Below are 13237 nucleotides of genomic sequence, written 5' to 3' on the forward strand. Positions count from 1 at the left end.
CTGGGACGCTTGGGTGGCTCAGTAGGTTGAGCCACCGACTTCAGCTCAGGTCATGATCTCACAGTTTGTGAGTTCAAGCCCCGCATCAGGCTCTGTGCTGACAGCTCAGAGCCTGGAGCCTGCTTCGGATTCTGTGTCTCCCTCTCTCTCTGCCCCTCCCCCGCTCATGCTCTGTCTCTCTCTGTCTCAGAAATAAATAAACATTTAAACAAAAAACAAAAAACAAATGCCTTCCAGGAGGAATATTAGAGAAAGTGCTGTACTTCGCCACACGGACAGAAGAGGGCAGCATTGAACTAAGAATATCGCAAACCACCCCAACTCCATCAAGTGAATGAAAGAAAATGCGATAAATCTATTCGAAGAAACTATAACAAAAGAAGAATCGAAATAAGAACCAAAATACCTTAGTAAGAATACAACATACCAAATCAACTATAAAACAGAAGAAAACTGTATTGTAATACTCCAAACTGAGTTACGTGTTTCAAACAAGCATCCGAGGATATGAAAAGCTGTCTTGATACAGATATTTGAAACTTAAATACAAATAAAATTGACAGTGAAAAAAAATGAAAGAAATGGAAAATTCATTCAGAAGCTAAGGATCACACTATGCCCAAAGGAAAAGATATTCAAATAAAAATTTAAGAAGGGACACTGAAGAAAGGCAGGGAATCACCCAAGAGAAAACCGGAGATGAAGAATCAGTTAAAAATTGACTGGGGGGGGGCGCCTGGGTGGCGCAGTCGGTTAAGCGTCCTACTTCAGCCAGGTCACGATCTCGCGGTCCGGGAGTTCGAGCGCCGCGTCAGGCTCTGGGCTGATGGCTCAGAGCCTGGAGCCTGTTTCCGATTCTGTGTCTCCCTCTCTCTCTGCTCCTCCCCCGTTCATGCTCTGTCTCTCTCTGTCCCAAAAATAAATAAACGTTGAAAAAAAAAATTAAAAAAAAAAATTGACTGAGGGGCACCTAGGTGGTTCAGTGGTTAAGCACCCAACTCTTGATTTGGGTTAAGCACCCAACTCTTGATTTCAGCTCAGGTCGTGATCTCGCGGTTCGTGAGTTCGAGCCCCAGGTCGGGCTCTGTGCTGATAGCTCGGAGCCTGCTTGGGATTTTCTCTCTCCCTCTCTCTACTCCTCCCCGCTCGTGTGCACTCTCTCTCTCAAAATAAATAAATAAGCATTAAAAAAAAAAGAAAATCCTTTCTCCAAAGTTAGAAAATGAACAGCTACGTAACCCAAAAGAAAGTACAACAAGATATTTTAAAAGATAAGAAAAGAACATGAATGAAGTGTAGATGAAATGGAATAGCAGCTGTTGCCTTTACTTTTCTGCCTTAAACATAGAGAAAATTGGCCACAGTATGAGAAATAATAGTTTGCAAACACTAGAGAAAAGGCAGTGACGGATTGCAATCTCTAAGGAAGGGAAAATATGTGAACCCTCCGATTAGAGGTTACTCCCTGGAGGCAGCTTCTGAGCAACAGTCAAGGGAAGGGAAGTCCATACACACCTTTAGGCTCTTGTTCAGTTGAGGAGACAGAGATTGGGGCTCTGGGGGACCCAGGCATCCAAAGTTTGTGGACCAGGGCACCAGAGAGGAAGGGGGCGCAGAGACAGTGCTCTGGAGAGCTGGGGAGGACAATATGCAGGCCCGTGAGCACCGACCTGTGCACTGACAAGAGGAAAGTACTGGAACTTGAGAAGGACCAGACCTGCTATAGAGAACTGCATGATCATTCTCTGAAACGCCAACAGCGCAGGGGATGGTTCAAGTGCCCGCAAAACTGGAATGAAGATACCTTGGAGGACACAGGACGTCAGGCAGGATCTTCAGAAGGATGTCACTTTTCTAGTCAGGCTTTCTTAGCCCTACTCCAAAGGTTCCCGTGGACCTGCTCTGACAGGTTAAAGACAACCCTCAAAAACATCCATGGACTTCCAGTACTTAACTTTGTGCTGGAACATATTCTAACACTACTTAAGAATAAAAAAGTTAATAGAGAACCCAGAAATGGACCCACAAACGTATGGCCAACTCATCTTTGACAAAGCAGGAAAGAATATCCAATGGAATAAAGACAGTCTCTTCAGCAAGTGGTGCTGGGAAAACTGGACAGCGACACACAGAAGAATGAGCCTGGACCACTTTCTCACACCATACACAAAAATAGTCAAAACGGATGAAAGACCTAAATGTAAGACAGGAAGCATCAAAATCCTTGAGGAGAAAGCAGGCAAAAACCTCTTTGATCTTGGCCACGGCAACTTATACTCAACACGTCTCCAGAGGAAAGGGAAACAAAAGCAAAAATGAACTACTGGGACCTCATCAAGATAAAAAGCTCCTGCACAGCGAAGGGTAGGAAACAATCAGCAAAACTAAAAGGCAACCGACAGAATGGGAGAAGATATTTGCAAATGACATACCAGATAAAGGGTTAGTATCCAAAATCTATAAAGAATTTATCAACCTCAACACCCAAAAATCAAATCATCCAGTGAAGAAATGGGCAAAAGACATGAATAGACATTTCTCCAAAGAAGACATCCAGATGGCCAACCGACACATGAAAAAATGCTCCACATCACTCATCATCAGGGAAATACAAATCAAAACCACAATGAGACACCACCTCACACCTGTCAGAATGGCTCACATTAACAACTCAGGCAACAACAGATGTTGGCGAGGATGCGGAGAAAGAGGATCTCTTTTGCATTGCTGGTGGGAATGCAAACTGGTGTAGCCACTCTGGAAAACAGTATGGAGTTTCCTCAAAAAATTAAAAATAGAACTACCCTATGACTCAGCAATTGCACTACTAGGCATTTATCCAAGGGATACAGGTGTGCTGTTTCAAAGGGACACATGCACCTCCATGTTTATAGCGGCACTATCAACAATAGCCAAAGTATGGAAAGAGCCCAAATGTCCATTGATAGATGAATGGATAAAGAAGATGTGGTATATATATATATATATATATATATATATATATATATATATAATTGAGTATTACTTGGCAATCAAAAAGAATGAAATCTTGCCATTTGCAACTATGTGGATGGAACTGGAGGGTATTATGCTAAGTGAAATTAGTCAGAGAAAGACAAATATCATATGACTTCACGCATGTGAGGACTTTAAGAGACAAAACAGATGAACAGAAGGGAAGGGAAACAAAAATAATATAAAAACAGGGAGAGGGACAAAACATAAGAGACTCTTAAATATGGAGAACAAACAAGAGGTTACTGGAGGGGTTGCGGGAGGGGGGATGGGCTAAATGGGTAAGGGGCATTAAGGAATCTACTCCTGAAATCATTGTTGCACTATATGCTAACTAATTTGGATGTGAATTTAAAAACAATAATATTTAAAAAAAAAAAAAGAATAAAACAAGTTATGGGGCACCTGGGTGGTTCAGTTGGTTAAGCGTCCAACTTCAGCTCAAGTCATGATCTCATAGTTTGTGGGTCCGAGCTCTGCATCAGGCTCTGTGCTGACAGCTCAGAGCCTAGATCCTGCTTCAGATTCTGTGTCTCCTTCTCTCTCTCTCTCTCTCTCTCTCTCTCTCTTTCTCTCTGACCCTCCCCTGCTTGTGCATCCTCTCTCTCCCTCAAAAATTAATACATCAACATTAAAAACAAAGAATAAAACAAGTGTTAGCAACCAACAACCCAACATTTAAAATAGGTACTCAATAGAAATTAATTTTCATGCCAAGAAGTAGGGGACTAGTTCCCATACTCAGGAGGAACAGTCAATCAAGAACACGGGACCTGGAAGTGGTGGACAGGAAGGAGCAAGCAGACAAGGACGTGTGCAAACACAGCTATTACACACACGTTCCATACATTCAGATGGTGAAGGAAACCACAACCACGGAGGTGAGGAAAATGCATGGTGTAAACAGGACTCGAGAGGCCATTTAGACATGAAAAACACGATACAACGAAAGATAAATGCATACACTTTTTCAAAGCAGATCAGACACTGCAGGCTAAAAGATCAGCGAGGTTGAAAATGTAGCAACAGAAACTATCCAAAGTAAAACAGAAAACGTATAAGTAAAACACCAGTTAGCTTGGGGATGATAGCAGGCCGTTTAACACACGTGTAACTGGCATTGCAGAAAAGAATGGAAAATGGGGGAAATAGTTGGGCCAACAGTGGCCAGTGTTGTTCCTCATGATTTAAATCTACAGACCCAAGAAACTGAACAAGCGCCAAGCTGTAGAAAGATAAAGGACACTGTGCACCTAAGTTAAATTGCTGGAAAACGGGGATACAAAGGACATCTTGAAGCAGTTAGAGGAAAAAAGTCCATTATACACAGAGGAGCACAGGGTAAGAATGACAGCAGGCTCTTGTCTGAATCTGTGCTCACTAGAAGAAAATGGACACATGTTTGCAATGTCAAAAGAAGTTCATTAAGAACACATTCATCAGCGGGGCACCTGGGTGGCTCAGTCGGTTGAGCGTCCGACTTCAGCTCAGGTCACGATCTTGCGGTCCGTGAGTTCGAGCCCCGCGTCGGGCTCTGGGCTGATGGCTCAGAGCCTGGAGCCTGCTTCCAATTCTGTGTCTCCCTCTCTCTTTGCCCCTTCCCCGTTCATGCTCTGTCTCTCTCTGTCTCAAAAATAAATAAACGTTAAAAAAAATTAAAAAAAAAGAACACATTCATCAGCAACAACAAATTTCAAAAAGGAAGGCAGACTAGATATTTTCAGAAAAAGAAACCTGAGGCATCTACTGCCAACCGACCTAAGGAGGTTCTTCAGACAAAAGAATATAGTGTAGGTGGAAATTTGAGTTTGTTCAATGGAATGAAATTGAGGTCAAGAGACACGGTAAATGTGTTGTAAATAGAAAATGCTATTCTCCATTTTGAAATACTGCAAAACATCCTTTAATATTTTTTAAGTTTATTTATTTTGAGCGTGCGTGAGAGAGAGAACAAGCAAGGGAGGGACAGAGAGAAGGAGAGAGACAGAATCCCACTAACAGTACAGAGCCTGATGCGGGGCTCGAACTCACGAACTGTGAGATCATGATCTGAGCTGAAGCCAAGAGTCGGACACTTACCGGACTGAGCCACCCAGGTGCCCCAAAAATATCATCAAATGTTTAAAGCAATAACAGTCGCAATGTATTTGGGGCATACAGCACGTGTAGAAGTCCATCATATAACAATAGCACCCGGGAGGTCAGGATGAAAATAGGCGTAAGATATTGTAAGTTTTTACACTATTCATGAAGTGGTGTAATATTATACTTTAAATCCTAGAATTAAAGACGTATAAAGTCTTAGAGTGACAGTAATAACAGAAGCCAATCAATCAATCATAGGCAATAAGCTAATAGGGGAGACAAATGAAATTCTACAAAGAAAAAAAAAACCTCAAATAATACAAAAGAAAGTAACAGAAAAGGAAAAGGAGGAGATGAAACCAACAGTAAACAAAGCTATATTGAAACCAAATTATGTCAAATGTTATATTAGATAAATTTAATGTAAGGAAATAGAAAGTCAGACATTTTTATGTTGGATAAAAAAAATCAATACCCAACTATATGCTGACTACAAGAAAACCATGGTAAATAGAAATAGAAAGTCAGACATGTTTATGTTGGATAAATAATCAATACCCAACTATATGCTGACTACAAGAAAACCACGGTAAATAGAAATAGATAGGAGTGTGGGATGGGAAAATATCTACCATGCGCGTTTTCTTACTAAGTTTTTTTGCGGTCTCAGTGCCATCCAAATCAATATCTTGTCTGTATCCACGTGGAGTTTGAGAAGTGCTTTATAAAAGGATACAGAAAGCAAAGGATCAGAAATGACCAAGACTGTTACTAACAAAAGGGAAAAAAAAATCAATACTCTCTCAGGATCAAAACTCTCAGCAAACTTGGAGACTTGGAGGGGACCTTCCTCAATCTGCGATAAAGCATCTGTGAAAACCCTGAGGCTAAAGCAATGATGATGTAAGACTGAATGCTTTTCCCTTAATATCAGGAATAAGACAAAAGTGTCTGCTCTTACCACTATCATCTTCCATTTAGTGGAGGAGAGAGCTTTTGCAGAAAGCAAAAAAAAAAAAAAAACAAAAAAACAAAAAAAGAAATAGAAATAAATCCATCTCTGGGTAGAGATGACATGATGGTATTTATAAAAAAATATCCTCAGAAATCTTCAAACCAACTACTGGGTGTAATCTTTAATTTCATGGGAGGCATAGGCTTATGGTTAATATGCAAAAGTCAATTGTAATGTTAAGTATCATAAGCAAACAACTGGAAAATGAAAGTTTAGAAGATTCCACTGACAACAGTACCAAAAACCGCATAGGATTTAATAAATAATAAAACACGTGCATTTTTTTCACTGAAAACTATAGTATGTTACTGGGTGAAATAAACTAACGAAGACACAAATAAATGGAAAGTAAGCCAGGTTCATTGGCTGGAAGGCTTGTTAATTTATTAAAACTTCCCCGATTGATCTCTAGATTCAATGCAGACCCTATAAAAATCCTGAGAAGATGTTTTGTGGAAATTGACCAGACGGATTATAAAATTTCTATGACATGAAAAGCCTAAAATAGCTAAAACAATTTTGAATAAAAATAAAGTTGGAGGATTTGTGCTCTCTGATTTTAGGTTTGACTGTGAAGTTGAAATAATCAGCACCAATTGGCAAAGTGATTGGCAAACCCAGCAATGGAAAACAGTGTCCAGAAACGGAGCCATCTACTACATTGTCATTTGATTTTTAAAGAATGTGTCAAGAGGCCTGGGTGTCTCAGTTGGCTAAGCGTCGCACTCCTGATCTCAGCCCAGGTCTTAATGTCAGGACTATGAGTTCAAGCCCTGCGTTGGGCTCCACACTGTGGTGAAGGTTACTTAAAAAAAAAAAAAATGGTGATATACTAAACATTTCAACTGAAAGGCAGAGATGATCAGAATGGATTAAAAAAGCAGGACACAACTATATGCTATTTACAAGAGGTATGCTTTCAGTATGAAGGTACAGATCAGCTGAAAGTAAGTGAATAGAAAGCATATTAGATGCACGTGATATATTCACTGTAATCATATGCTGTAGCATAAAACAAATCTTCATATGTTTAAATGTATTGAAATAATTCTACTTGTGTTCTCAAACCACTAGAGTTAAATTAAAAATAATTCACCATAAGATGTTCGGGAAAGCATCAAATGTTTTAAAATTAAACATCACAATTCTGAACTATCCATGGGCCAAAGAAAAAAATCACAAGAAAAATTAGAAAATGTTTTAAACTGAACAATGATGAAACTATAACCTATTAAATCTTGTATGATGCAGTAAACACTGCTGAAAACAACAATATTAGCCGTTTATCCTTATATTAGAAAACAAGGAGTTTCTGAAAATTAGTAATTAATAATTAAGACAAAAGAATTGTTAAATTAAACAAGAAGAAAGAGGGGAGCCTGGGTGTTTCAGTCAGCTGAACGTCTGACTATGGCTCAGGTCATGATATCGTGGTTTGTGAATTCGAGCCCCCTGTTGGACTCTGTGCTGACAGCTCGGAGCCTGGAGCCTGCTTCGGATTCTGTGTCACCCTCTCTCTCTGCCCCTCCCCACCTTGTGCTCTCTCTCTCTCTCTCAAAAAAAAAAAAAAAATTAAACAATTTTTTTAAAAAAGAAAGAGAATTAAAGAGTAGAGATCAATGGAAAAGAGAAAAGCTACATGAGAGAAAACTTTAAACCAAAAGCTGTTTCTTTAGAAAGATCAAGGAAAGAGATCAATAAAAGACATTTTATTAGTACGATCAAGAAAAAGAGAGAGAGAACACATATTAGCAACATAGGAAATTAAAGAGTTTATTACTACTGATCCTGAAAGCAAAATAAGAAAATATCCTAAACTATATAGTTTGCCAATTTGTTTAGCATCTTAGGTTAAATGAACAAATTTCTTTACAAATACAACTTACCAAAATTGATACTAAATAAAATGGAACACCCCCGATTGATTATGAAATGAATGCCCCTGGTTTATTAAAGGAATTTAATTTTCTGATCAAAAATCTTCCCACACTGAAAACCCTAGGATCAGATGATTTCGTTGCTGAATTTTGTCCAACATCCTAGGAAGAAATGACATCAGTCTAATGTAAGTTATTTCAGAAATAGAAGGCACACTTTCCAACTAGTTTTAGAGGTCTGACTTAACTGATATTCCTGAACCAGACAAAGACATTACAAAATAAAAAAAAAAGAGGAAATTACAGACTAATATTCTTCATGTACAGAGACACAAAAATTATTACCAAGTATTAACATATCAAAACCAGTGATATATAAAAGGTCAGTATATTATGATCAAAGGAGGTTTATGTCAAGAGTGAAAATATTTCCTTAACGTTCAAAACTCAATCAGTAATAATTCATCCTACTGGTAACCATCAGTATGTTCTCTATAGTTAAGAGTCTGTTTCTTGGTTTGCCTCTTTTTCCCCCCCTTTGCTCGTTTGCTTTGCTTCTTAAATTCCACCTGTGAGTAAAATCACATGGTTGATACCTGTACAGAAGAATTGGGGGATAAGGTAAGGCCTGCTGTGACTTTGCTGGGAGTCACCAATGTTCACCAAACAGCTTTTAGAACCATTTGATAGAAACACCAGGGCAGTGTCTTCCAGAGAGCAAGTGGTGGAAAACTCTGGGAGGAAAAAAAAAAAATGAAGAGCAGGGAAGATGCTTCCAAGAAATGTGTTAATGTAGGATGGAAGGAATCTGCCCGTCTTGTCTGGTGGAGGAATGTAGGGGGCCGCCTCCTCCATGCTGGGTATAACCTCCAATGGGCCAAAATAGCACAGGAATTAGTTTCTCTCAGATCCCTGCCTGTGGGTGATTACACAGCCTTCTCCCATGCGCAAGAACAGGTACACAGAGACTGTTTTGTGGTACGTGAAGGAGCAAATATAACGGACACTGGACGCACTGTGCTTCCAAATGCCCTTCCTCGTCACAGGCTTGCTGCTGGCACCTTGGGAACGATGGGAGCCGGTTTGGGATTGGCCATTGCAGCCTCTACGTTGGCCAAGATAGAGCCCAGGGCAGTGGGTCTTCTGCATGGAAGACAGTGTATTGGGGTCTTCTGCACCCAAGTGGAAACCATCTGCAGGCACAACTTGGCATTCGTACCTTTGGTGGTGATTCACAATGGAATTTGTCAAAGTGTCGATGCGGATGCTTGGAACGAAATATTAATATTTGGAGATGCTACTGCAGTGGCCCCTCCAGTCTGTCTTCTGCCAAACTCACATTATAAGCGAGTTATAACTGTGTTTTTTAGAGGCAAAGAGTATCTTGTACAAGTGCCAGAAGAACTCCAAAATTCACTGAGCCAGAGCATGGCAGACACAACTAAACCCTCTTCTATCAATAGCATGACTAAGCCGTGAGCCACATGGAAGGCCCAGGATTTTCACTGGCTGGCCCACTGTAATACATAAATAAAGATGCCAGAGAGTGGTCTTGAGGAGTTTTCTCTTTCTTCTAAGATGGAATTTTATTTTCCACAGCAAAATTACTAAAATATTAAAATTTAAAAAAGTTTCTAAATGAAAAAAAAATATATATATATATATATAATTCAGCCTAGCAACAGAACGATTACATGATTTCACTAGATGTAGCTTTTTTTTTAATTTTTTTTTAACGTTTACTTATTTTTTTTCAATGTTTTTTTTTTATTATTATTTATTTTTGGGACAGAGAGAGACAGAGCATGAACGGGGGAGGGGCAGAGAGAGAGGGAGACACAGAATCGGAAACAGGCTCCAGGCTCTGAGCCATCAGCCCAGAGCCTGACGCGGCGCTCGAACTCACGGACCGCGAGATTGTGACCTGGCTAAAGTCGGACGCTTAACCGACTGCGCCACCCAGGCGCCCCAAACGTTTACTTATTTTTGAGACAGAGAGAGAGAGAGAGCATGAACAGGGGAGGGTCAGAGAAAGAGGAAGACACAGAATCTGAAACAGGCTCCAGGCTCTGAGCTGTCAGCACAGACCCCGACGCGGGGCTTGAACCCACGGACCGCGAGATCATGACCTGAGCGGAAGTCGGATGCTTAACCGACTGAGCCACCCAGGCGCCCATCACTAGATGTAGCTTTAATGAAATTTGAAGAAATACAACAAACAGGTTTAAACAGAGACTAGAAATAGGGGAAGGAGGAAGTGTTGTGAACAGGAAAGTGGACAGTGGTAGCATGGAAGGTAAAGATGGCAGACAGAATGAGAAAGTCTAGTATTTGCCTGATGGGAACTTCATAAGAAGAGAATAAAGAGAATCCATTGGCAATAAAGGGGTAACAATGGAGATTTGTCCAAATTGGGGGAAGTTATGCATTCTGAGATTAAAGAAACATACGAGTCTTTAGCCAGATGAAAAAATATACCTTCTCCTAAAACATTTTCTCGGGGAAAATCAAGACGAATATCCTAAATATTGCCAGAGGTGGGGACGGGGGACGCAGAATACTTGCAATTATACTCCGTGTACTTCCAAAGCAACAATAACCATTCAGAAGCCAATGAGGTGTATGTAGGTTACCAAAGAATCATAGCCATTAAACTAGAATTCTAAATTCACCTGGAACAGTATTAAAAACTGAGGATGAGTTAGTTAAGAAACAAAGCTAGAAGTTTGTATCCTTGAAGGAATTACTGAAAATTGAACTCCAGCCAAAGAGAGTGGAACCAGGAAGAACAAATGGGGTACCAGAAAGCAGAAGTAGACAAAGAACCACTGGTAAAATACTGTGGACAAATTAAATGAAGTAATACTTAAAGATTCTAATGACAATTAGATATAATAATAATATATTATATATTAATTACATATATAATATATTATTAAAATGTAATAATATATTATATAATTAAAAATTAAGTATTAATAATTATAATAATCAACGAATTTCAATGAAATAAGATGAAGGTAGGAAAGGGGAAGTGTATCAGAGCTAATGGCCTATTGTTAAAAGACAAGTCACACAAGACTTAAAAAAGTTTTTTTAAACTTTATTTATTTTGAGAGAGACAGGCATAAGTGGGGGAGGCGCAGGGAGAGGGGAGGAGACATAGAATCCAAAGCAAGCTTTGGCTCTGAGCTGTCAGCACAGAGCCCGACATGGGGCTCAAACTCATGAATTGTGACATCATGACAGAAGCCGAAGTCATATGCTTAACTGAGCCACCCAGGCGCCCCTAGACTTTTTAAGATGTTTTATTTACATGGTGCTAAAAACATCATTTGCCAGCATTTAAAATTCAAGAGCTTTCTCATAAAAATGTGACTTTCCATTAACTTGAATACACATGTTGTAATTTTAACTAATCACTTAGGAGACCATACATAGAAAGTAGGTTTCCAAGACAATTGAAGAAAGTAGGGAAGCATTAAGCCTGGTCTGTGGAAGGGGTGCTATGAAAGGAGAGGAAAAATGGAGAACAAGGAAAAAAGAAAGCATGGTTGTAGAAAACATTAGCAATTCCCATGTGTATCTGATCTCCTTTCACTTATTATTCACACCTTCTAGGAGGATGGAGAATCACTTTTACAGCCAAACAGGAAATATAACGCGAAGGACTCATTTTACAAGTCCTCGACACAAAAGTAAGCATTTTTCCCAGTAGAGTTTTGATTTAAAAATGTATTTCTTCTGGGGCACCTGGGTGGCTCAGTCGGTTGAGTGCCTGACTCTTGATTTTGGCTCAGGTCATGATCCCAGGGTTGTAGGATCGAGCCCCGAGTCAGGCCCCGCGCTCAGCACAGAGCCTGCTTGGGATTCTCTTTCTCTCTCTCTCTCTCTCTCCCTGTGCCCCTCCCCCTACTCGCTCTCTCTAAAATAACAAAATTAAAATTAAAAATAAGGTATTTCTTTCATCTTTTGTGACACATCCCCCTTTGTGTCCACAATGTCCTGGATGCTGTGAGTAATTCAGAAAAAACATCAGACACAGATATTTACTCACACTGAGGGCTAAAATAAAACAGGTCAAGGGAGAGTCTTAAAGAAAATCTACGGGTAATAGAAGCATAAAACCAAAACATAAAAGAAATGGTCAGTGAGAGGAGGAGATAAGAGTACAGCATCATAGAAAACAAGAGCAGAGAAAGCCTGAAGGGGTTCATTTACGCAGTCAGAAACCATATTCAGCTTTTGCGATGTGTCTGTGCCCTAGGCTGTGAGGTTCGTCAGGGAATAAGGCGGACGGAGATCTCTGCTCTCAAAGAGCTCTCATTCTAAAGGCAGACGGACAATAAGGACAGACATAACACATAAATAGCTCATATCCTAGAAGATGATGAGGCTGTGGAAACAGAAGAGGAAAGGTAGAACGGGAAGAAGCATCTGGAGCGTCCTGTGTATGGACGGTAGGCTTCCGTAGTGAATAGGATGTGGGGAGGGGGAGCTCCTTAAGTGATGGGGTTTGAGAGCAGCTCAGAAGACCTAAGGGACTGACTTGCAGATGTCTGGAACGAGCATTTTCCAGGCAGAGGGAATATACAGCCGTTTGGAAAGCCTGTGTCAGATATGTGCATAGGGTCAGGGAAGAGAGGGGGGCTAGGGTACCTGGAACAGAGTAAGGGGGACATTAGGAAGAGAAGATGGCAAAAAGCAGGGAGTGCCCAGAAGCTGATGTCCAGGAGCATTTTTTTTTAATTTTTAATGTTTTTATTTATTTTTGAGACAGAGAGAGACAGAACATGAGCAGGGGAGGGGCAGACACAGAATCCAAAGCAGGTTCCAGGCTCTGAGCTTTCAGCACAGAGCCTGACCCGGGGCTCGAACTCACAGACTGTGAGATCATGACCTGAGCTGAAGTCGGATGCTTAACCGACTGAGCCAGCCAGGCGCCCCAACATTTTAACCAACTGTAAACACCAGGGCTTTATCTGTGAGGGAAGTGAAGGTCTAGCAGAGAAGCTGCAAGATCAGACTTGCATAGGAAAGCAACACGGTGGCCGCTGTGTCCCCAGCCAACTGATTGGGTCAGGGAGAATTGGGAGGCATCTCTAGAGGTCGGGTAAGGGCGGCTCGTTGGAAAGGTGGTAGGAAGGTGTCAGCCGTGCTGGCTCCTGGATGTGTTTTAAAAGTAGAGCCGACACAATGTCCACATTGGAGGTCGTGAGTGTCAGGGAAATAGGAGTCAAGAACA

At 40.6% G+C, this 13237-nt stretch overlaps 1 protein-coding gene and 1 pseudogene across 1 annotated transcript in view; both read left to right on the plus strand.

Annotated features, from left to right (window-relative positions):
- The window catches only part of SPATA48 (spermatogenesis associated 48), a 48625-nt gene that overhangs the window by 14381 nt on the left and 21007 nt on the right, over positions 1-13237 (plus strand). Inside the window, exon 3 of the mRNA XM_030307644.1 lies at positions 11614-11690. Within this exon, the coding sequence (XP_030163504.1) occupies positions 11614-11690 (77 nt within the window). The remainder of the gene's footprint in view (positions 1-11613; positions 11691-13237) is intronic.
- Positions 8578-9522, plus strand: LOC115527273 (annotated as a pseudogene).

This window comes from Lynx canadensis, chromosome A2, assembly GCF_007474595.2.
Source record: "Lynx canadensis isolate LIC74 chromosome A2, mLynCan4.pri.v2, whole genome shotgun sequence".
Classification (NCBI taxonomy): domain Eukaryota; kingdom Metazoa; phylum Chordata; class Mammalia; order Carnivora; family Felidae; genus Lynx; species Lynx canadensis.